The sequence below is a fragment of the Apteryx mantelli genome, chromosome 4 (genome assembly GCF_036417845.1).
Source record: "Apteryx mantelli isolate bAptMan1 chromosome 4, bAptMan1.hap1, whole genome shotgun sequence".
In the NCBI taxonomy this organism is placed as follows: domain Eukaryota; kingdom Metazoa; phylum Chordata; class Aves; order Apterygiformes; family Apterygidae; genus Apteryx; species Apteryx mantelli.
Window position 1 is genome coordinate 54563802 of NC_089981.1, and position 23541 is coordinate 54587342.

Sequence of the window (23541 nt, forward strand, 5' to 3'; positions counted from 1 at the left end):
TACAATGCACACTTGGAAGGGAGCAGTCATAATTTCTATTTTCCCTCAATATCTCTCCTCTGGATTATCATCTCTGCCAAATTCAATTATCTTCTCAATGTTATTAATTCCATTCACTTCTGTTCCAAACCTGTCTCATTTTGTCCAGTCTAAAATCTTGACATGTCTCTGATATCTTTACAGGAATTGTTTCACCTAAAGACTCAGTATGACTAAAATAGAGGTAATTATTTCTGAGATCTTTCCAGATATTGCCTGTCTGATTCACAGTAAATAATACTGACTGCCACTTTGGTGTATAAGATGGATATCCTTGATTTGGACTTCTGTTGCTCTTTCAAGACTGTCTAAAATTTTCCAGTTAAGTCTGCATGCCCTTTCTAGTTATGCGATCTTGCATAGTACTGTATTAGTTTGTCCCAATTAAAATCACAGCCAGTATCTAATTCTTTAATGGATCGTTGTTTTCCAGATATAGTCAATACAGTAACACAGTACTTGAATGCCCTCCTCATACGATCTGACTCTAGCATGATTTCCTTAAAGGACATCATTGTACATTCTATATTGAGTCTTATGACACATGGTAATGATAAGAGATCGTTAATACTTCTTACCGGTGAAGCCAGTATCTTCTTTATAGTACTGTTAACAATATAAGCCAATGCTGCACTGAAACTGTAGATTTATAGCAGATTAAAATTAATGTAGACAAGACCAGAAGTTCAAGGCAAAGTCTCCAAAAAGACCCTCTGAAGGCTGACCTTGACAGATGCTGTGAACAAATAGGTCCTGTTCTAGTTGAATGACTTCCCAGCATGACACACTTAAACAGTTACATTTTCGTCTCTCTGTAACATGTGACTTTCCAGTCAAAGGCAATCAGTGAGGGGAAACCAAGTGAATTAAATTGGAATGAAAAGCCAGGGACAGCTTAATGTTTTATGCTGGTCATAGATTAACAAATTTGTGTTCCAAGGGACAAAAGGCCAATGCATTCACACTGGTTTCCAGTTTATGCACTCCATTTAAGACACTTATAATGAAATGGATTTGTTTTTTCATCATTATACTGATGAAGAATGTCTTGAAATAAAATACTGACATAACGTGGAAGTTGTAATATATTAAATGTGTATATGTTTTGGCATTTATTAAAAACAACACAAGTTGATAGAAATGGTTCTGCTGATATTTTTCCTGACGAACAGGATGATATATAAACTGAGATCAAATTCAAGTATTCACCTATGTAAGTATAAACTAAGAATGTATGTAGGAATTAAAAAAACTGTGATAGCTGCTTTTTGGATATTTTATCTCTGAAAAGTGGATATTTTGATATTGGACCAAATCAAACTTGTAACAATGGTGGCAAAATTCTGCATATTCCCTGTTTAAAAATGTGCTGTTATTCATAGCTAGATTACAAGAACAGAACTTGAATAGTCATTTTACTTTTAAAATTACTTAAAATGATATGTAATGAAAATGAATAAATATGCAATGTATGTGTATGTGGTATATCAGTAAATAATTGTAAATAATACTTCATTAGTTAGATGTGACTAAGTATAAAATAATACGTTTAACTAATATGTAAAGGTGGTGAATACTATTTAGAAGCATCTAATACATTATCTTAGTCATTGTATTAAAATATTGCATCGAGTGATTTAACAATGTATTTAATTGTTTGTAAGAGGTATTTTTTTTTCTTTGGGATTAGATAATAACTAGCTTTAAATTTAGCTTATGGCATCCTCTCATTCCTCCAGCTGATTAGCATTTTTCCAGAGTATACTATCAAAGACCTTTTCAAGCTTGTGTGTTATATTGCTGGGAGCAATGAGGTGAGAATAGGACAGAAAAAAGTGGAGAATTGTTGGATGTATTTTACAAGAGAAATTCTAAAGGCTGAGAGAAACAAGAACAAGAGATGAGTAAGGAAGGATTTATAAATGAGTCACAATTCCTCACCTGAGTGATGCTGTCTATTTACTGATATTTGTAGTATCCTGTGTGATAAGGATTTTGATGCTTTGTAGTATTCTAGTTTTTATGATTTTTTTTTTGCTTTTTTGAAGTGTTAAATGAATTTTATTTATTTATTTATAGATATTACAATGAGGGAGCAGTTGGGACATTTTTGTACTGTAGATAGGTCTATTTCAGAGACCCTCATTCTAAGTGATCACTCAGAATTGCTTTGCTATTCATACACAAAGATCAAATTAATTATTTTCAACTTTGATAATTCAAAATGACAAAAAGATTGTGAGCATAACTAATAAATGGCTTGTCAAACCTGTATGACCACGTTGGCTCTAATTTCTCTTTAGTAGATTGGAAAATTAAGCTGTAAAAACTTTATATAGGTGCTAAAAAAACCTGAATTTATGAAGAAAATATTTTGAGTTTCTATTTTATAACCTGTTAGTGATTTCTGTATCAATATGTCTGTTTTATGAGTAGACACTATAATTTTCTGATCATCTTCCCCAGTAAACTGGAATCTGACAGTCCTCTCCTGTCTCTTACCTCACCAAAACCACCAAATATTTATGAATAAAAAAGAGAACAATTCTTACTAGGTCTACACACTGGAAAAGATTGGCTTTTGCTCTCTGAGCTGCATTGCTTTTGTTATAAAAACATCAGTAAAAATAACAAAAATGCTAATATTGGGGAGTCTGGCCAATGACAAATTTGTACTTCCATGAATATATGAACTTACCAATTATTTTGGAGTTAGAAGTTGTACAGAGGTTAAAATCTGTTGTGCCCTTTCATTCACCTTTCCCTCTAACCCTTTACGTTCTCAGCAGCTGCTCTGGCCTGGCTGGGAGGCAGCACTGCCTCGGCAGCCTGGGCGGCCCCTGGGAGGGAGGGTGGAGGGGCCCCCCAGGATTCCCCTCCCCTTCCCTATAGCTTTGCCTGGTTTGATCTGTAAAATACCAGCTGCTGTTTCAAATTTGTATATGGTACCTGGACATATAATCAGTGTATTTATGACAAATAACTCGATTTCCATGTCCAGAGAAACTAAGCTATAATACGTTTTCTACAGCCACTAAGGCAGGCTTGTCTAAACACTGCAGGGTTTTTTTGTTTTGTTTTGTTTGGAACGTACTATGTTAAAGTATAAGTCAGCAGAAATGGATCCAAGTTCTTCAGTGCACTTAAAAAAACTGACTTCTGTTATTTTATGCAGCACTGAAATCAGCATTTTGTGCAGCACTTTGTAATTTTGGTAACATATACTTGAGTCTGGTACTTAGTGTTGTTATGAAAGTGAAATCTTAAGTTTTTTTAGTCCTTTAGAAAGGGTAGAAGGTTTACTTGTTTTCTTTCCTGTGTTGGTTTTATATAACTCCAGACATATATATAACCCTCAAAGCTGCTAGTATTGAGCCTCTTCATGCTGTGATAGTGAAAAATCTCCTAGATTAGACCTCCTAGACTTCTCCTAGAGTATATATTCCTGTCAATAATGTGCTTATCAATATACTGTAGCTGAACAAATGTTTACATTGTGCACAGGCCACAGAGGGTGATCACTATTTGGAAGCTGGCACAATTTTATCAAAAGACATCTTAGTGAAGATTTTGTAAATAATGTAGGCAAAATATAGAAGTTTGAGTTTGGGTGTGGGGGGGGTTGTTTGTTTGTTTGTTTTTAGTCTTTACTGGTAAATCGTATTCCCTTTAAATTTCTGACTCTTCAAAATGAGCTTTGTTTTGTCTTAAAAAATTGAAGCAGTGAAGTAAGAGACTTGTATTGAAAACACTTGATTGAAAAGCTAACTATATTCAAATTTGGAAACCATATATCTTTAAATGTATATTAAAATGAGGTTACAGAGGGTTTTTTTTGTTTGGTCTTTTTACAGATTGCCATTACAGTTTAAACCTGAGCATATTATAGTTATACTAATAGATATACTAATTTATGCCAGTCATGCTTTTTCTTCCTTTGGAAAATGCTGCCCTTTATAGTAACAAAAATCAAATTTCTTTGTGAAACTTTTTTATCAGCCAGATAGCAACCTTCTGGAAATGTATTTTTTCTAGGTGAATATTAAAATGCAGGTAATTTACCCAGAACAAAAGACATGCTCTAGCTGGTAAAACATCTTTTTACATAGGTCTTATACAACAGTTTTCTGCCTAAGTGTTTATTTGTAATGTTTTTTAACACTGCTTTTCCCTCATATGCTTCTTTCCTGGCATATTGACCTTTTTAAAATTTTGTGCTACTTTATTATAACAGATTATTCTTTAAATCTGATGCACAGAGAAACTGTAGTTTTAGATATTATGAATTTGCAAATACAACCATATGAATTCCCAAGAACAGTTTGCTCTTTCCTTTCTTGTGATTCATTTGTACTCTTCTTTTATACTTAATTATGCAAGTTATACTTAATTATGCAAGCACAAAAGCTGTTTGTCATCCAAAGCTGGGCAGAAACATGTTAGCATGCACTACTTTATTTGTTTTAAAAATCTTGTGCTTTTCAGCCTTCAGCCTTCTAATCTTGTTAACTAATTTGTAATCCAAGAGGCAGTGTTCCATTTCAATATTTTTCTTCCATTTTCCAAACTGTAGAAAAAATCCTTCCTATTTTTGTTGCTTAGTTTGATAGTCTTAATCCATCCTGAAGGCTTTTTCTCCACCCTATGGATTAACAAGAGGCCAGTCCTAATTAGCTCAAAGAACCGTATTTTCATCTCTTCAAACATTGAACATTTGTCCAGTCCTTTTCAACAAGGTGGTTGGATAACATTTGAACTATTTCACCTCACAATCTAAGCAAAAGATTTGTTTCCATTCTCCTCAGCTTTTGGTGGCCAGTAAGAACTTCAGGATTAAAGGTTTCTAAAAGGTTTCATTCGAAGGTTACCAGAAAATGGAGCATAGTTTCACACTGGTTCAGATTTCCAGTATGACATAAGACTTAGCAAGAAATATCTCTTTGGTTAAAGAGCTATGTTTGTGATAGTTAAATCCCGTGAGATTACTTTCTTCTGTAATAGCTCCAAAAGGAAATGAATTTAATCTAGAACATATAGATGTCTGTTTTTTAAATTAAATAGTTCTTTTGGCCTTCTTCCGTGGTGTTTCTGACCACTCATTTACTTTCAAGTCCTATGTTTTTCTTCCTCTGCTTAATTTTATTTCAGTTAGAGTAGTGTAGATGGTTCATATGAGATCAGTCATGGAGGGTGTGTTTTCATTGCATGGTTGGTCCTCGCCAAGAACCTCCTGACCTACTCTTTTTCCAGTTCGGTCTATGAGACTCACTGCGTGGGTACGCATGCAGTTCAAAGAATAGCCTGAACTTGAAAAATTAGTGTGTAGTTCTGTTGCTAAGATATGTCTGCACAGACCTCATACCTTTATCAAAGTCTTCATGGCAGGACTGCTGTTAGGTAGCTTCTCTCACCCCAAGTTTCTCTGCGACTTAGTCATTCCAGCCTTTCTGCATAGAGGAAGGAGCATAAGCTTTCTTCTTGTGGGTTGGGTGTGACTGTAGGCTCAAAGGGGTTTTCAGGCTATAAACAAGGATGTGACATAGCCTGGGCTTGAGGCATTAATAATGTGGTTGGTGAGTGAGACAGAGCATAAAAACAATTAACTTTGTAAAAGAAGTTGCAGTTCTGTCATCAGAGGACTGAATTCTCTTATGCGTAACTCTCATTGAAATTGATGTTAAATGTGCAAATTTGGCTGACAGCTGGGTGTTCCAGCAAAGCAAATGAAATGTTTCTTGGAATTCAGGTCTGCTTTCACTCCACTGCTAAAAACAGCATTTAGTGATACTTAATATTTAAACAGTCATGGCTTTGAATAGCTATGGTAACTTTTCCACCCATCCTGTTGGTGATGTGTTCATGAACCAGATGTACAGCATATTTCCTCTCTTTCTTACTCGGCAATCATCCTTACTACACTCCTACAGCCCCTTCATCTCTTCTGATTTATTCCTACCACTTCTCTCCTTCATGTGTGTTATGCTTTCCTATCAGTACCTTTTAAAAGGAAAAAACTCCTACTTTACGTGTTTCTCCTGCAAGCTAATGGTCACAAGAAGTGATCTCTTGTCACCTGTTTCGACACTCTGGGCAACTACCTGTAAAACCATTTTACAAATGATGGGAGGGAATTCTGAATTACTGAGATGTTACCTCCTTACACAACATCATCTTTGGAAGTTGTCCATCCATCTTTGGAAGGAGCAAAAGCGGCAGGAGAAACTATTGGGAAGAATACTATTGGGAAATACATGTTCTCAGATTTCAGTTTTATAAAAGAGTATTATCAAGAGTGTCTTTGTATTTGGTAAACTTCTGAGCACTTTTGCAATAGACTGTGTATAGTAGTCATCATCTGCCTTATTTATGAAGTCACAGTAGGGACCAAGTCAGGAGCCTTAAGTAGGTATCTAGCACAATTTTAGATGCCCTAGGGTGTCTGAGGCACCTGCACAGGCTGGCAAATCTGACCCTGTGCGACCTTTGTGGAGTGGGGTGAATTAATTTAAGCATGTGAAATGACATACAATACTTACATTTAGGCAATTAAATCCCACTAAATTGTGTTATAAATTATATGTTGGCTTATTTTTATTGCAGAAACATTATTAATATTTATCCAGCCAAATTCATCAAAATTGGAGTTATTCCTTCAGGAGGAAAAAAAATCTTTCTTATAAAACACTTCTGAATTTCAATCTAGAATCTTATCATATGTTTTGGTTCTTCATAGTCTGTCTTTATTCATTGTTCTAAAAATTGAACTTATTCTGCATGCCTTCTTCTGAGAACTACCTGTATTGGCATATTACATTTCTAGTTAAGTGTAATTTTGTCATTATTTTTGGATGAATATATGTTGATTTCAAATAAATCAATATAATTTCTTAAATAAAACCTTAACTATCATAGAAAACCTAATTGTTAATAACAGTTTTGAATGCTGAAATAAAATTAAATGAAAAAAATTTACTAGTACCTGCTCTGTGTCAGGGTAGTACGATGTTTACTTTAGCCAACTTGTAACTGTAAAACTTAACAGAGTGTGTTGGGATTTTCTGGAAAAAGATTTTATGGACCTCAGTCCACTGAAATAATATCCCTTTGTTTTATCTTAGTAGGAAATTTGATGAAGTGAAACTAATTGTACTTCTTGGTGATACAAATATAGGACTCAGGAGGACAAATTTAGAGATCTTTGGCCAATATGCAAAATTTGCATAACAGGTTCACTATTACAACAAAACTGTTCTTAGGTCTCTTATTTGGTTCCTTTGGCATCTACATGTTGAAGATGAAAGAGTTTTAAAATAGGAAGTATGCCTTTTATATGAATCAGAAATATGACCAACAGCATTTTGGTGTCATTCTGTCATACAGTGTTGTCCATTAGCTTGGCATATGTTAGTCACTGTGTCTTGAAATAGAAAAACACCCTTTTCAAGGACAGTACTGAATGCATATGTGGTTTGAAGCAAGTGTGAGAGTGACTATGTGCTTAAGATCTGTTTTAATAGAGATGTTTTCCAAAACAAAATTATATGCTGAATGGCCAACAATTGCTAAGTTGTAATTTTATTTTTTAAAGAAAACGTAATACTGGCAGCCTTGAGGTTGCTGGACTGCAGCAGTTAGCGATGTTTATGTCTGGTCCATTAGCATGCCAGTGAAGAATTTCATGGGACAAAATCCGTTTGGTTAATGAACAACCTTTTAATTAGACCTTGAATTTTCAAAAGAATACAGCATATTTCTTTTCTCAGTAATGTAATATAGCTGCATGGAACAGCTGCAAAAACGAATTGAATGACAGAAGTATTTTAAAGTGAATTAAGCAGACTACTTGTTAGTTGCATAGATATCTAAAGCTTCGTTTTGGTCTGTCAGGCTTGACTGTGGCCAAAAAAGGGGGCTAGTTACATATGAAGAATGTTTTCTTCTGTTTTGTAATAGAACCTTTTGGATTTGGGAAAGGCTTGATAAAGCTAAGATATTTATAGTTTTTTCTGATGGTTTATGCAGTAATTTTGACTACTAGTATTACTGAACAGGCATGTAGTGTCTTGCAGATGTTTTGTAATCAGCCATACATTAAACCTGAAAAAAAGGCTTTGCAAAAAAAGCACTTAAAAAAAAGAAAACCCTAAGTTATCAAACGTAACTGGTTTTAGTGTGTAGATGCGTCAGAGCTGAGACTGTGAAATGCTGCTTTTCACATTGGCAGCAACTTGTTAAAATATCAATAAGTACAAACTGCGTTCAAAAGAAATTTAGGAGGTAACTATGTAAAGTTCTGCCCGTTTTTTTATTTGTTTCTGATCAGTACTATTAAGACAGATTAACAGATTGCTATAGTTAGCCAACCCTTTATTGAATCTTACTGTAATACAAAGGAAATGTCTAGTGATAAAATGAGGCTATTCTAGAGTAGCGACTCCAGTCAATGTTCCTTTATGGTTTCCAGCACCTTTGATGGCTTCTCCATTGTATTGTTCTCTCTTCAGTCCTCTCTTCTGCTATGCAGCAGTTCCTCCAGTCCTAGTCAATGTCCTCAGCTACCATCACTAACTATCAAATCGATGTTGCTTGTGCCTGAGGGCGTGCATCCTGATCTGACCTGACTCTACAGTCTGAGGGGCAGGAATACTGATCTAGCCAATGCATAACGTATCATGTCTTCCTGGGAAGAAATGCCATGAAGAACTGCAGAAAGATCTTTCAGGACTGAGTGGCAGTAAAAAGGCAGATGAAATTCAAGTAAATAAATATAAAGCTATGCACAAAAAACCCAATCCTGACTTCCTATATGAAACAAAAACTCTAAACTGACCATTATCTTTCAGGAATGATATCTTTGAGTCATGACTGATAGTTCCATGTAAAGGTCAGCTGAAAAATCAGTAGGTCTCAAAAAAGCAAATTGAATAATAGGAATTTTTAGGAAAAAAAATAACAAAAAACATTATGCCATTTTAGAAGGCCAAGTGCTTGCAGTCTTCAAATAACTTGCAGTTTTGGTTTCTTCATCTCAAAAAGGTTAGAGTAAAACTGGAACATTTTCAAGGAAGGGCAACAGGATAATTATAAGTACAGAAAACTTTTCATATAAGGAATAACCAAGTAATCTCTTCAGCCTGAAAAAAAAGATAACTGACAGGATGTCTGATAGAGGTTATAAAATCATGAGTGTCTTGAGATATTGAATAGGGATGGATTATTTACTATATCTTCTAGTACAACTGAAGCGCACCAAAGGATATTTGTAGGTGAAGGAGGTACTCCTTCATGCAATATGTAGCTGAGCTGTGGGACTCTCTGCCAGAGGATACTGCAAATACTAAAATTTTAGATGAGTTCAAGGGAGACTGACTGGAAATATAAGAAATCTACTGAGAGTTGCTGAACAACTTGCACAGAAACAGGTTTCTGAGTTGTACATGGTGGGAGGACAGGAGAGTGCAAGAGGGAATAGTGTATATGCTTGCCATGTTCTTATACACTCCCTTAGGTTTAGGACTCTTTAGAAGTAGCCATTGAGCTAGTCAGACCTTGAATTAACTTAGTATGGCCATTCTTATGTTCTTTTTCTTTTCCTGATATTAAAAAAAGCTGTATTCAAAGTTAATAACACTGATTTAGCTGTTGTTATCTATTGTTTTTTGTGCCAATCTAGCATGCTTTAGAAATGCTTTGCAGTGCATCCTTAATCGGAAAAGAATTCTATCTCTCAGAAAGGCTGCCAGTTCCCAGAATGCTGTTAGGGATAAAGTAAATAAAATAAATATTGCTGTACAGACGATTTGGGGGAAATATTTAATTACATGTAGTAATTTCATTTTATGGTTTTATGACTGATCTGAGGGGAGAAAGGAAAGGGAAAAGCTGAGGTAGTGTAGCTCACACTGCTGGATATTTTACTCCCTTTAATTTGTTTTATGTTGGACTGTTCTAATATCAGACATATGTAAAACCAAAAACTATCCCTTCCTGAGAAGCAACATTTATTCTAATGTGTAGCTTTCTTACCAGCTAAAATGTATATAAGGAGCAGATATAAGGATTTGTCTAGTGCACCTATAAGCTGAGAAGGTATATAAACAGATGTTCTGCCATAAATCAGAAGTAGTTTATAATTTTATTTCTAAAGTTTTTCCTCCCTCTAATGATGCGATGATCTGTCTCTTTAATGCCTGACTAGCTGGTAATGGTTTGACTGCAATGGACTTGTGTGCTGCGTAGAAAAGGTCTGAGAAACAATACAAGCCTGTTTGCAGCTGGGAGTTTCGCGAAGTGGCAGCTCCTAGGTCAGGCAGAAGTAAACAAAGGGAGGAACCACTGAGTTTCCTACACTGTGTTTTGGTCAGAAATAACCTTGTTTTACATTATTTTCTCAATTTTTGTTTCAGCTAATAAACTATGATATGGCATATCATGTTACACCCACTTTCTGACTTCTGTGAAAAATATTATTTAGCTTGCAGGAGGCAAATATGATTAATGGTATTTTCTGAATATGTAACTTACATCTTTTTCCATTGCTCAGGTTATATATGCGCAGGAAGTTGTGACGTATGGGACTGCCAAGGCATGTGTTGAGCTAGGGGTCTATGAAAGCTCTTGAATGGTTGTAATAAAATATATGATTGCTTTGGGTGAATATCTGTAATTACTGTATCTTGACACTTCAGTTTTAACTTCATAAGTCAGTTAGTGTTCAATTCATCTGAGAAGTGAATTTGAGTCAGTCATATGTACCAAAATGTTGACAATAGAGTGACTATGATAGAGCTACAGCTTCTTGTCTGAGTGCAGAATTTTCAACTGGCAACAATTTTTAATAGTTGAAGAGAAGCCAGGATTCATGAATGCCAGTATAAATGAATCTTGAGTTCACAGATGTTATTCACATAGAGTACATCTCACTGCATATTTACAAGAAAAATCAAGATGCCAGGAAAAGCTTAAATATAAAGGAAATGGTTTAAAGCTTAATTTATTCAAAGAAAACTAAAATATTTTAAGCAATCCGTTATCACTTCCACACCCCCACGTTTTCACAAGGGAAGGTATCTAAATAGATGGCCTAATTTTTTTTCAGAAGTACTGTTCACCTCCATCTTCTTGTGAAATCTATGAAAGCTGTGAGTATTCAGCAGCCATGAAAAATGGAAAAGAATGCACAGTAGTCAGTGGAATGGATAAGTCAGAAATTTAAAAAAAAAAGGAATAGAAGAAATGGATGGATGTTCTAGAAGTGAATTCAGAGAGAAGATACCCTATGGATTATTATATTTTAACTGATTCATTGTCCTGTGTTTAATACAGTCAACTCATGAGTAGCTGGGCTGAGGGGGCTTTGGAGTGCCTTGGGTACCATAGAAACAAGGATGATAAATGGAACATATATAAAATAGGCCATTCAATATTAGACTTTAAGTTTAGTGGAAAAAAGAATGAAAAGTAATGTCAGTGGCAGTTGACTGAAGAGTGCTGAGATTCTCATGCAGGCACTTACTGGAACTGAGAAAAATGCCTGGTGCAATGCTGCATGAATATGGCTGTACTGCTTTCCTGTCATGCTGGATCATGTGAAGCCCTTCTGTGAGTCATTGTGGGCTACAGTCAAGATAATTCAATCATGTTTAATTGAGTGTTGACTGCGAGCGTATCCAAAAATTATATCCTATCCAGAATGTCTTGATAGTTGAGGGGGCTTGAATGTATGTTCAGAAGATTTGCAAGATTGGTGATCTATTCCCTTGTTCTTGGTCATCCAATTTTCCGAAGACTGCAAAGGTCAGTATAAGTCTGTGCCATAAGTTTAGAGGGTAATGTTTCAAACATTCCGATGGTAAGATCTAGTTAAGAGCATAGCATGATTTTTCAGTTTCCACAGGCCCATGGTGCGAAAGCCATTTGAAGACATCTGCCTTAAAAAAAGATCAGCTGAATTTTTTGAAAGTTTGTATGATGCAGAGCATCTTGTATTTCTCATTACTCAGGTCAGTAGTGACAGTGAGTGCACTGATGACAGACTGAAAAGAATGTTTCTGTAAAAATAATGTTTCTATTAGCTACGACCATCATTCCCAGTCACTGAGTGTGTGACCATTGCAGAGAGCTGATCAATTCTTGCTTCAGTGTTGGTTAAGCATGAAAAGTAGGTACTGCATAACTGTAGTTTCTTGTGAGCTGAATTATTAAATAACTTTATGTGTCAGAGACTGGCTTGTCTGCTTATTTTATAATTAGATGTAAATGTCAGTGTGCTGGCTTTTGCAGAAGAGGATGGAAACTTTCTTGGTTCTATCCAGGACAAATTCCTTAATGATTCTGAACTGTGTGATCCTACAGTTGCAGAGATGCATTTTTAATAGTTTTGAACACAGTTTTCTGTAGCTTAGTAACTTATTATGTTTTAGCTTTTACTGAGTGGTATATGACAGGCACATTGTCTTTCCACTTGCACACATTCAGTACTCAAAGAGTTAAACATGTTGACTTTTCAAGTTCTTACTATCAGGTTTATTATTATTATTATTTGTTTATTCCTTATACCCTAAGGAACCTGCCCTCCCAGAAAAGTACAGCTGCTCAACCTTTTTGATAATATACTTTGCCAAGAAGATCTTTGAGCAGTACTGAGAAGTTAGAGTACACATAATCTTCTTAACTGGAATCCTTTCACAGTCTGTTTCTTGATCATGGGCAACTTTCAGCCAGTTCCTACTTTTATTACTTCCTCTCCTTTGTCTCTAAGTTTTACGTCTTAAGTGGCCCAAATACTCTCACTGCTCCATTTCCTTCTGCCTTCTGTTCACTCATATATGCCTCTTGCATCCTTCACTCCTTATACCTCAAATATTCTGACAAGTTTCAGATTCTTCTTTACTTCCTTGTTCTTCTGTTCAGTTTTAGTTTGGAGACTCATTTCTGCCTTCGGACAATAATTTAGCCCCTTCACCAATAAAAATTAAATTGTGCTTCTCTGGCTCTTTCAGTCCATGACTGAACCTTGACCTGGGTTTTGTTGTATGAAATGCGTTGTCTCTTTCTTTTTTGATATTGTCAGTTCTCATGTACCATGTTATTTTGTTTGTTTAGCATTAAACACACTGCTAAGCACAAAATTTTAAATGACTGTGCAGGTCAAATCCCTCAGCCTATAACAGTCTGGCGCAGATGTACATGGCAAGTTATAGGATTAGGATATATAAAGATAGAGCTTTTAAAAAAAAATACAAAAAAATGTAAATTGCTTAAATCCTGCAGAAAGTTATTCACCAATGTTTCTCTTTGATTTTAGCAGTTCTTATATCAAAGTTTACTTTGTATTTAACTACTTAGTACTGAACCGAAGCATTTCATTATGAATATAATCAGTCCTCTGTCTTTCTTCACTGGACAGTATCTCTTATTAGTTTCCAGGAAAACATCAGTCTGTAATATGTTGGATTAAATACCTTTTCCTCTCTTCTAGACTATTGTGTATTAATCATTGCTCATGACAGGATATACTGAGGATTATATCTGTAACTTAACAGGTAACATTGCTGCAAGACTGATTTTGGGAGTGTCTGTTATACAGGTAGGACAGCTTACACATTGGAATGAAGGAATGTAAGATGTCACTATTAAGTATGTTACCTATTAAGTATTGTTCTAGACTACAACTGGAGCTGTTACTGTAGCCTGTCATGCTTTCACTTCTTATGATTTCATCAAACTTTAATAATTTCTGATAAAATTTACAGTTTGTGTGTTTATCTTAAACTGAGGTTTTTAAAATGTCAGTTGAAATAATTTATCTACTTGTGAGAGACAGGCTGGAAAAAATTATTTTATCCATGTTTAAAAGTTCTAACACTGTCATTCTTTGAAGGAAGCTATTAAATTTGCCTGGAAGTTTTTTTTTTTTTTTTTTTTAAATCAGGAATATATTTTTACCTGTCCATTAAAATGTCATTAAGTAATAGTACTTCAAAAAGAAAAATCATTTCACATGTCCTGTAGAGATCAGCTAGAGTTTCAGTGTTACTCTTTGCATTGTTTGCAAAACATTTCATCTGCAGGGTGCATGCTCCAGCCTGCACTATTTCTTCCCACCACCACAGCCGTAGGCAGTGTACAAGAAGCTGCAGTCTTTTTTAAATGAAAGAGAAGAGCTGGACTAGAAGTAAGGAAAGATAACAGAGAAAACCAGGCAGTAATCAAGCTCATTCTAAAATATACAGGTCTGCAATTACCTCACAGAGGACAGACTGACAGTAACAGTGTGGAAATACCCAACTAGTGTCAATTTTAGCTGGTGTATCTCCATGACATGAGTGACCATGAGATGGTGGAGTTCAGGATCCTGCAAGGAGGAAGCAGGGCAATAAGTAGGATCACAACCCTGGACTTCAGGAGAGCAAACTTTGGCCTCTTCAGGGACCTACTTGGAGGAATCCCATGGGTTAGGGCCCTAGAAGGAAGGGGGGGGTCCGAGAGAGCTGGTTAATATTCAAGCTTCACTTCCTCCAAGCTCAAGAGCGGTGCATCCCTATGAGTAGGAAGTCAAGCAAAGGAGGTAGGAGACCTGCACGGATGAGCAAGGAGCTCCTGGCAAAACTCAACCAGAAGAAGGAAGTATACAGAAAGTGGAAAGGGGGACAGGCCACTTGGGAGGAATATAGGAACGCTGTCAGAGTATGCAGGGATGCGACGAGGAAGGCTAAGACCCATTTGGAATTAAATCTGGCTAGAGATGTCAAGGACAACAAGAAGGGCTTCTTCAAATACCTCAGTAGCAAGAAGAAGACTAGGGAAAATGTGGGCCCTTTGCTGAATGGGGTGGGTGCCCTGGTGACGAAGGATGCAGACAAGGCAGAGTTACTGAATGCCTTCTTTGCTTCAGTCTTTACTGCTGAGGCCAGCCCTCAGGAACCCCAGACCCTGGAGGCAAGAGAGAAAGTCTGGAGAAAGGAAGACTTTCCCTTGGTCGAGGAGGATCAGGTTAGAGATCACTTAGGCAAACTTGACACCCACAAATCCATGGGCCCTGATGCGATGCACCCACGAGTGCTGAGGGAGCTGGCGGATGTCATTGCTAAGCCACTCCCCATCATCTTTGAAAGGTCATGGAGAACAGGAGAGGTGCCTGAGGACTGGAAGAAAGCCAATGTCACCCCAATCTTCAAAAAGGGCAAGAAGGAGGACCCAGGGAACTACAGGCCAGTCAGCCTCACCTGCATCCCTGGAAAGGTGATGGAGCAGCTCATCCTGGAGGCCATCTCCAAGCATGTGGAGGACAAGAAAGTGATCAGGAGTAGTCAGCATGGCTTCACCAAGGGGAAATCACGCTTAACCAATCTGATAGCCTTCTATGATGGAATGTCTGGCTGGGTAGATGAGGGGAGAGCAGTGGATGTTGTCTCCCTTGACTTCAGCAAGGCTTTTGACACTGTCTCCCATAACATCCTCATAGACAAGCTCAGGAAGTGTGGGCTGGATGAGTGGACAGTGAGGTGGATTGAGAACTGGCTGAATGGCAGAGCTCAGAGGGTTGTGATCAGCAGCGCAGAGTCTAGTTGGAGGCCTGTAGCTAGCAGTGTCCCCCAGGGGTCAGTTCTGGGTCCAGTCTTGTTCAACATATTCATCAATGACCTGGATGAAGGGACAGAGTGCACCCTCAGCCTCCAAGTTTGCTGATGATACAAAACTGGGAGGAGTGGCTGAGACACCAGAGGGCTGTGCTGCCATTCAGAGAGACTTGGACAGGCTGGAGAGGTGGGCGGAGAGGAACCTCATGAAGTTCAGCAAAGGCAAGTGCAGGGTCCTGCACCTGGGGAGGAATAACCCCATGCATCAGTACAGGTTGGGGGTTGACCTGCTGGAAAGCAGCTCTGCCGAGAAGGACCTGGGAGTGCTGGTGGACACCAAGTCAAGCATGAGGCAGCAATGTGCCCTTGTGGCCAAGAAGGCCAATGGTCTCCTGGGGTGCATGAGGAAGAGTGTTGCCAGCAGGTCGAGGGAGGTGATTCTCCCCCTCTACTCAGCCCTGCTGAGGCCACATCTAGAGTACTGCGTCCAGTTCTGGGCTCCCCAATACAAGAGGGATGTGGCACTACTGGAGAGAGTCCAGCGAAGGGCCACAAAGATGATTAGGGGACTGGAACATCTCTCTTATGAGGAAAGGCTGAGAGAGCTGGGCCTGTTCAGCCTGGAGAAGAGAAGGCTGAGAGGGGATCTTATCAATGTGTATAAGTATCTGAAGGGAGGGTGTAGAGAGGATGGAGCCAGACTCTTTTCAGAGGTGCCCAGCAGTAGGACAAGAGGCAGCAGGCACAAACTGAAACACAGGAAGTTCCATTTGGATGTGAGGAAAAATTTCTTTCCTGTGAGGGTGACAGAGCACTGGAGCAGGTTGTCCAGAGAGGTTGTGGAGTCTCCTTCTCTGGAGATATTCAAAAGCTGCCTGGACGCGATCCTGTGCAACGTGCTCTAGGTGACCCTGCTTGAGCAGGGGGGTTGGACTGAGACGATCTCCAGAGGTCCCTTCCAACCTCAACCATTCTGTGATTCTGTGACATAGTGTAGGATCTTGAAAAGATACTAATTTTGGTCTGAAACCAGTATAGATATGGAGGGCTTATTAAACATAATGCACAGTTGAATTGAATAACTGCACTTTTAATAATATTAGCTATCCAATTAGTAGTTAATGCCACTATCTCAGACATTCTTCCAGTTGGATGTAGGAAATTAGCGTAACAAAACTTTCTGTGAGACCTTACAGAAGAAGGTGATCTCGAAGATTTCTAAATAAGTTGATTTGCCCATTCACAGTATACTGTTGCTCTCACTAGCACCAAAGTAGGTGTGTGTCCAAGCAGTCTGGCCAGCATCACTAATGCAGGATATGGAGGACAAGAGATACCAGATGTCAAATCCTCACTACATCTCTTGGGTTCTAGGTTGGTGACAATAAACATTTTTGAGTAAGTCTTTTATACCCCTAAGAATCAACAATTATTATGGCATGATACTTCTGCCACAAAATTTTGTGTACTTTGTCTGCCAGGAATCTTAAGCAAGGTTGCTGGCCATTGTCTTTGTTTCCTGATTTTTGGTATCTTTAGGGCTATAGTGTGTCTTCCTGTTGGATAACAGAAAAAGGAATGGCACATGCAATGCAGTGTTATCCCAGCAGGAGGAGGAACAGCAGATGCAATGTGTTGCCATCCTCCCCCTATTATCAGTGAAGAGTCTTGCACTGATGAGTCATCTGTGATCTTGATGTAGCAACACATTCCTCAGTCTTTATTATTTTTGTTGCTGTCAGTAGTTCCCCTGGTTATCTATACAGGCCATTCTTTTAATTGTTGCTTCCGGTTCTTGTACACGTTTCTGTCCATTATGATTTCCTGGATTTAGTTCAATTGAAAACTGTTGGAGTTAGTGTACATATTAGGGTCTGATTTACTGAGACTGCTGTAGCAGCAGAGAAATGTCAGATATCTTAACTGTGAGCAAGCTGTGTCTTCCATCCCCTTGGGAACAATAGGTGGCAGCAGATACCCGTACTGGGGCAATCTTATTTCTACATGCAGTGCTTGTAAGAGGCATTATCTCATTGGGATAAACTATACAACCTTTAAGACAATTTAAGCAGCAACTGCACTCTCTTTGAACTTGTTTGGTTTTTTTTAATTAGGACCTCCCCCCCCCCCCCAAGTTGTCAAATCAGCTAAGGTGTCTAAAATGTAAGTATATGCATTTCAAAACTCCTAAAATATAACCTATGTGTGCATGCATATATACATGTGTCTGCATGTAGATGTATAAAATATGTATGACATTTTCTAAACGTATACTCAGACATTTTAAAATATTCATTACAAATTTATTTAGCATATAAACCTGACTCAGCCACAGTCACGGCAATTATAGGAACAATCAAAATCTCCTCTTGGTGGATTATAGTGTGTTGCCAATTAAAAAAAAAAAAAAGTTGTTTCTTGGGAAAGTGTAAAAAGCAGTAAAATCTGTCTGTCACAACTGACAGAGTGGTGAATTTAAGGGAAAAATATGGCCAGCTACTTAAGAACTTGGTTAAAATAGAATAGTTGATAGAATACAATAAAGAGATGGTTAAAGTCCACCATAGGTGGCTGGAATAAAGATATGAATGATTGTTTCATATTCCAGTATCTGCAAAGGCGGATTGGATCCCTTAGCACAGAATTGTTTTTATGCTAGCTGTGTGAAGAGGTAAGAATGGGTTCATCAGTTAACAGAGTAAACCCACAGATAACAGAACACTGAATAATAATTGGAATAGAGGATGGAAAATAGAGACTTTATAATAGACTTGAGAGCAGTCTGCCAACTGGAAAAAAAAAGTAAGTGAATATGACTGTACGTAATATTAAATTTGGACAAATACTGAATCTCTGAAGCTGAGGAAGGTACTCATTTTCCTAAAAGCTTAGAAAGCATTTGGAAAGACTCACTGTTATTAGCTGTGTCACAAAGAATGAGTGAGGAGTGTAAGCTTTTAAGTATGGGGAATACAAGGTGCTTTGGAAAGGACTTTTGAATGTGGCCTCTTCCTACAACTCTGTATCATATATAAATCAGTGAAGAACCTATAAAAGTTGTTGGAATACTCACATTATGGATAAAATTCACCAGCACAGAAGAATGCTTTTATTATCAGTAGCTAGCCTAGAACGGACATCTCAGAACAGAGGGGACACACATAAAAATAATCGATTCAAACTGACTGCAAAATGAAAGTGGAGTCAAGATTTGATGTACTGGAGGTAATGCTGAGTGGGGTGAGGGCTGGTTAATAGGTAACAGTGTGAAACAAAAATTAAGAAATTAAGAAGACATGTATTCCTAAAGAGCATTGAAATAAAAAGGGTAACAATTCTTATTTTGACTATGTATATTTTCATTTTAATTTTGTTTTAATGCTACATTTTTATAGGAAGCTTGTATGTTTTTATAAGTTATACCACAAGATCCCAAATTTTTGCTATGTAAAGTCAGTAGATATCCACAAAAACTGTAATATTGATATTTGATGGAAATCAGGTGAAAAACTAAAAGCTGACATGATAAGTTTGCTAGCATAATGCAAGTAGTGTCCAATTACCTTAAAAATTATGTGTAGATACCAAAGATTTTTATTTATTTATTTATTTATTTATTTATTTTGCTGTCCAGTCATATGGAACTTTCCTTTTATTTTCCACATAAATTATCATTATGTAAAGTAGAGTGGCCATAGCTAACTGAATGGAAGAATAAAGATGAGGTAAAAACTCAGCTGGCATCTGATATTCAGCTGAAAGCTAGTGTAAGGAGGTGAATCTCTTTACCATTCAACATTGTGAGTAATGGAACCAAATCACTGGTTATTGGTTTCCTTTCCTGTATGAAGCACTACTATTATCAAATATAGACCTCATAGCTTTAGCCTTGCTTGGTTATTACAGAGTGGATTTTCTGAGTTTTAGATTAACCAGGGTTCATCTTTCTGTGCCATTGTAGTTTTAGACTGCATTTGTTTAAATGGAACTATTTACAAGTTTTCCAACAGTGAATATATTAATTATTTCTCATAGTCTAACTTACCTAATATGAGCTACAGTAAAATATGGTAAAACAATCTGCTGCTATAAAGTAATCTGAGTTAATCATCTTTCTTGTCCTCATCCCTCCCCTTCCCCAAATTTACCATGTAACTGAGACTTGAGTATTTGATTACTGAGCCTACATTCAAAGACTAGTTTGGATGAACTGCTGGGAACTCTGTGCTGGTGTAAACAGTCAATCCATTAACCATTTCGGTGTTGAGGTAAAATGCATGAAACACATAAAGCTTCTCAATGTAAATGTACTTTCAGTGATAATTCCTACTATGAGTCCATGTTTCTACAGAATTTCCCCCATTCTCTTCCTTGAGATACTTGGGAGGTACAGAGGAACATCTTTGTTCAGATGTTCCTCTCAATAAGCTATTAAAGTGGAAATAGTTTCTAAGTTATCTTCTCAGTTCTTTGTGAAAAATCACCTAGGTACCCCTCAACCTTCAGTATGTCCTTCTTACTACTTTGTCATCTGAGAAATGTAGTTTATAAAGCATTGCACAGGAATGCATTTCAGTAGAGTATAATGGGTGGAACCCAAAATATATGACTCCTCAACAAAGACTATTTTCATGTCAAAGTTTTCTTAATGGTTATTATGTGCTATAAGACTGCACAGAAAATATTTGCTATAGGATTTTATTTCATAATAAGATCAAATGCTTTGGTTTATGCACTTATTCAACCCATTCAAGCAAAAACTGGCAGTGACTAAACATAGATAATCTCAATGTAATGCTAGGAAGTTTGAAAAGAGTTTCAGTAACAAACATTATGCATCTTCAGGAATAGCTTCTATTGCTTCTACAAATGACAGTTTCACAGAATCATGGAAGGGCTGATGTTGGAAGTGACCTCTAGAGATCACCTAGTCCAACACCCCCCGCCCCGTGCTCAAGCAGGGTCACCTAAAGCACGTTGCCCAGGACCCTGTCCAGTTGGCTTTTGAGTATCTCCAAGGAAGGAGACTCCACAGCCTCTCTGGGCAACCTGCTCCAGTGCTCTGTTACCCTCACAGGAAAGAAATTTTTCCTCACATTCAAATGGAACTTCCTGTGTTTCAGTTTGTGCCTGCTGCCTCTTGTCCTATTGCTGGGCACCTCTGAAAAGAGTCTGGCCCCATCCTCTCTACACTCTCCCTTCAGATACTTGTACACATTGATAAGCTCCTCCCTCAGCCTTCTCTTCTCCAGGCTGAACAGTCCCAGCTCTCTCAGCCTTTCCTCATAAGAGAGATGCTCCAGTCCCCTAATCATCTTAGTAGCCCTCTGCTGGACTCGCTCCAGTAGCTCCATGTCTCTCTTGTATTGGGGAGCCCAGAACTGGACACAGTATGCCAGATGCAGCCTCACCAGGACTGAGTAGAGGGGGAGAATCACCTCCCTCAACCAGCTGGCAACACTCTTCCTGATGCACCCCAGGATACCATTGGCCTTCTTGGCCAAGGGGGAACACTACTGGCACATGGTCAACTTGTTGTTCACCAGGACCCCAAGTCCTTCTCCACAGAGCCGCTTTTCAGCCCCCAGCCTGTACTGGTGCATGGGCTTATTCTTCCCTAGGTGCAGGACTCTGCACTTCCCTTTGAACTTCAGGAGGTTCCTCTCCACCCATCTCTCCAGCCTGTCCAGGTCCCTCTAAATGGCAGCACAGCCCTCTCATCTATCAGCCACTCCTCCCAGTTTTGTATCATCAGCATCAGTTTATTTATCCTTGTTAGCTCTGAGAAAGCACTGATGACTTACTCATTATCTTTCTAGTTTTCTTAAAGTAGAGACACTGTTTTCAAGAGGAGAAGGGTAGCTGAGTTTCCAGCAACGTTACCTGGATGATGTAATACACTTAAAGCTGAGCCAGTCTAAAAATTGCAGGTCCCACTTCTGCATTTTTTTTTTCCTGCTCCTCCCTCCCTGTTTCATCCTTTGGATGGGTGTTCCCACTCAGTGGACCCTTTGCTGAACTAGTTCGACTTGCTAACATGGAGTTTTTTGCCAAGATAATCTGTTTGGTGAGTGAGTCGAATCAGCTTAGCAGAGAGTCAGATGAGAGCCAGAACTGGTGAGGTAAGATGCAGAGAGCTTGTGACCCGGGGCATAGGAGTATGTAATGAAGGGGGAAGAAGGAAACAGTCTTTCTTGGCAGTAACAATGAGATCTCTTAAAACCATAATGTGCAACTTCACCTTCAAATCTTTAAAAGGTGTTTATAAATTTTTATTAATACAATATGCCAAATACTTACAAATGTGTTAAAGTAATTTACAGTTTGCCTGCTTCTACTCAGCAGGTAGTGAATATGAATAGTCAAAACTGAATATGAACTAAGTGAACTAAGGAATGAGTGTCTAGTTGGAAAGACAGAGGAGAAGTACAGGTGAAAGGCTGCATAAACCAGCATTTCCACAGAACCTGAAAGTTCAGTCTCAGTTGTATCCCCCAGGAGGAGGAAGGAAGGACAATTTTTAGTTTCGACTGTTTGAGCTGTCTGGGCACAGTGCAGCCTCACAAGTAGTTCTCTTGGCACAAGAAGACCAAGGAGAGCTATACTGGAGCTATACTGCAAGGTGGAATGGGAATAATCAGTGGCAAATAAGAACCACATAACTTGAAACAGATGTATCATGAACTAACCTTAATCAAGCTTGTTAGAATTATCTCTTTCTTGATTTGCAGAAGGTACCATAAAGAGGCTTGTAGATACCAGATCTCAGTACAGAAAGATAGCTTTTCTCTTTTCTTTATATTTGTCTTCTATATTGACTTTGTAGCTAGATAGAAGTCTGTTTTTTGTTTTTTTTTTGGGGGGGGGGGGTTTGTTTTGTTTTGACGTAGAGTGGAAGACCCTGAAAAGGGATGTTCTTTCTGTGGCTTATGGCTGTAGAAAGATTTCTAGTAAAGTCTGCTTCTACTGCTTATGGAAGGTATGAATTATATTCATCTTATATTTGGAGATGTACCTGTAGACTACTTTCCATTTTTGAGACTACAAATAAATTTGCAATATTTATGAGAATGAGAAATAACTATGCAATCACTGTATCCTTTTTATGACTTTTTTTACATTAAATTAATGTTTTGCCACTGTTACATTTTGAGTATTCAGTCAGCTGTTCATCCAAATGTATACAGGCATATACATACAACACACATAGAAACTGAAATTTTTTAAGGGACAGTATAATTACTGTACCTTGAGAAAGAGGTTGTGGATTGCAGTTTGGACATATCAATCAGATATTTTTCCTATAAGAAATGATAATGAGATAATTATTAATGTTGATAAACATTATTGGCTTTTCATATTTCCTGTTAAATGGTTTTAACTTCGACATCTTGACTTAATTGTTTCAGGCGATCTGAAGATTCAGGTATGCATCTATATGTACCACTGTATTGATTTACATTTTCTTCCCATTTAGAAGGTTTCAGCAGTTTTTAAGACTAAAAACATAAAGGGTCAAAAAGAAAGCAAATTTAGTTTATGTTGCCTTGAGGGGCATACTGAGATGGGAAGATTGTTTAAAAACACACCTTAGCTAACTGGAAATAGCTGTTTCAGTATAATAGCCTAATGGATGCAAGGCCTTCTTTTTTTTTATTTCAAAAGTAAGAGTGACTAGGGTAGACCACTGTTAGCTACACATAACTAAATTTTACTTGTTCCGTGGCTCTATTACAGTTTAACATAAAGATATACCTTTTTACGATGAAAATAAAGCCTTCATTTCTAAACCCAACTTTCACAATAAGGGTGGCCTCGTTTCCTTTAGAATACACCATGTGGAAAGTATGGTGTCTCTATCAGCTTTAAATTAAAACAACTGCAGGACAGAGCAGTTGTTTTGATTTTAAACTGACAGGGA

At 37.7% G+C, this 23541-nt stretch overlaps 1 protein-coding gene across 1 annotated transcript in view; it reads left to right on the top strand.

The window, feature by feature from the left end:
• Nucleotides 1-21657: 21657 nt before the first annotated feature.
• The window catches only part of FMN1 (formin 1), a 167056-nt gene continuing 165172 nt past the window's right edge, over nt 21658-23541 (top strand). Inside the window, exons 1-2 of the mRNA XM_067295679.1 lie at nt 21658-21737; nt 23030-23046. Coding sequence (XP_067151780.1) covers nt 21658-21737; nt 23030-23046 — 97 coding nt within the window. The remainder of the gene's footprint in view (nt 21738-23029; nt 23047-23541) is intronic.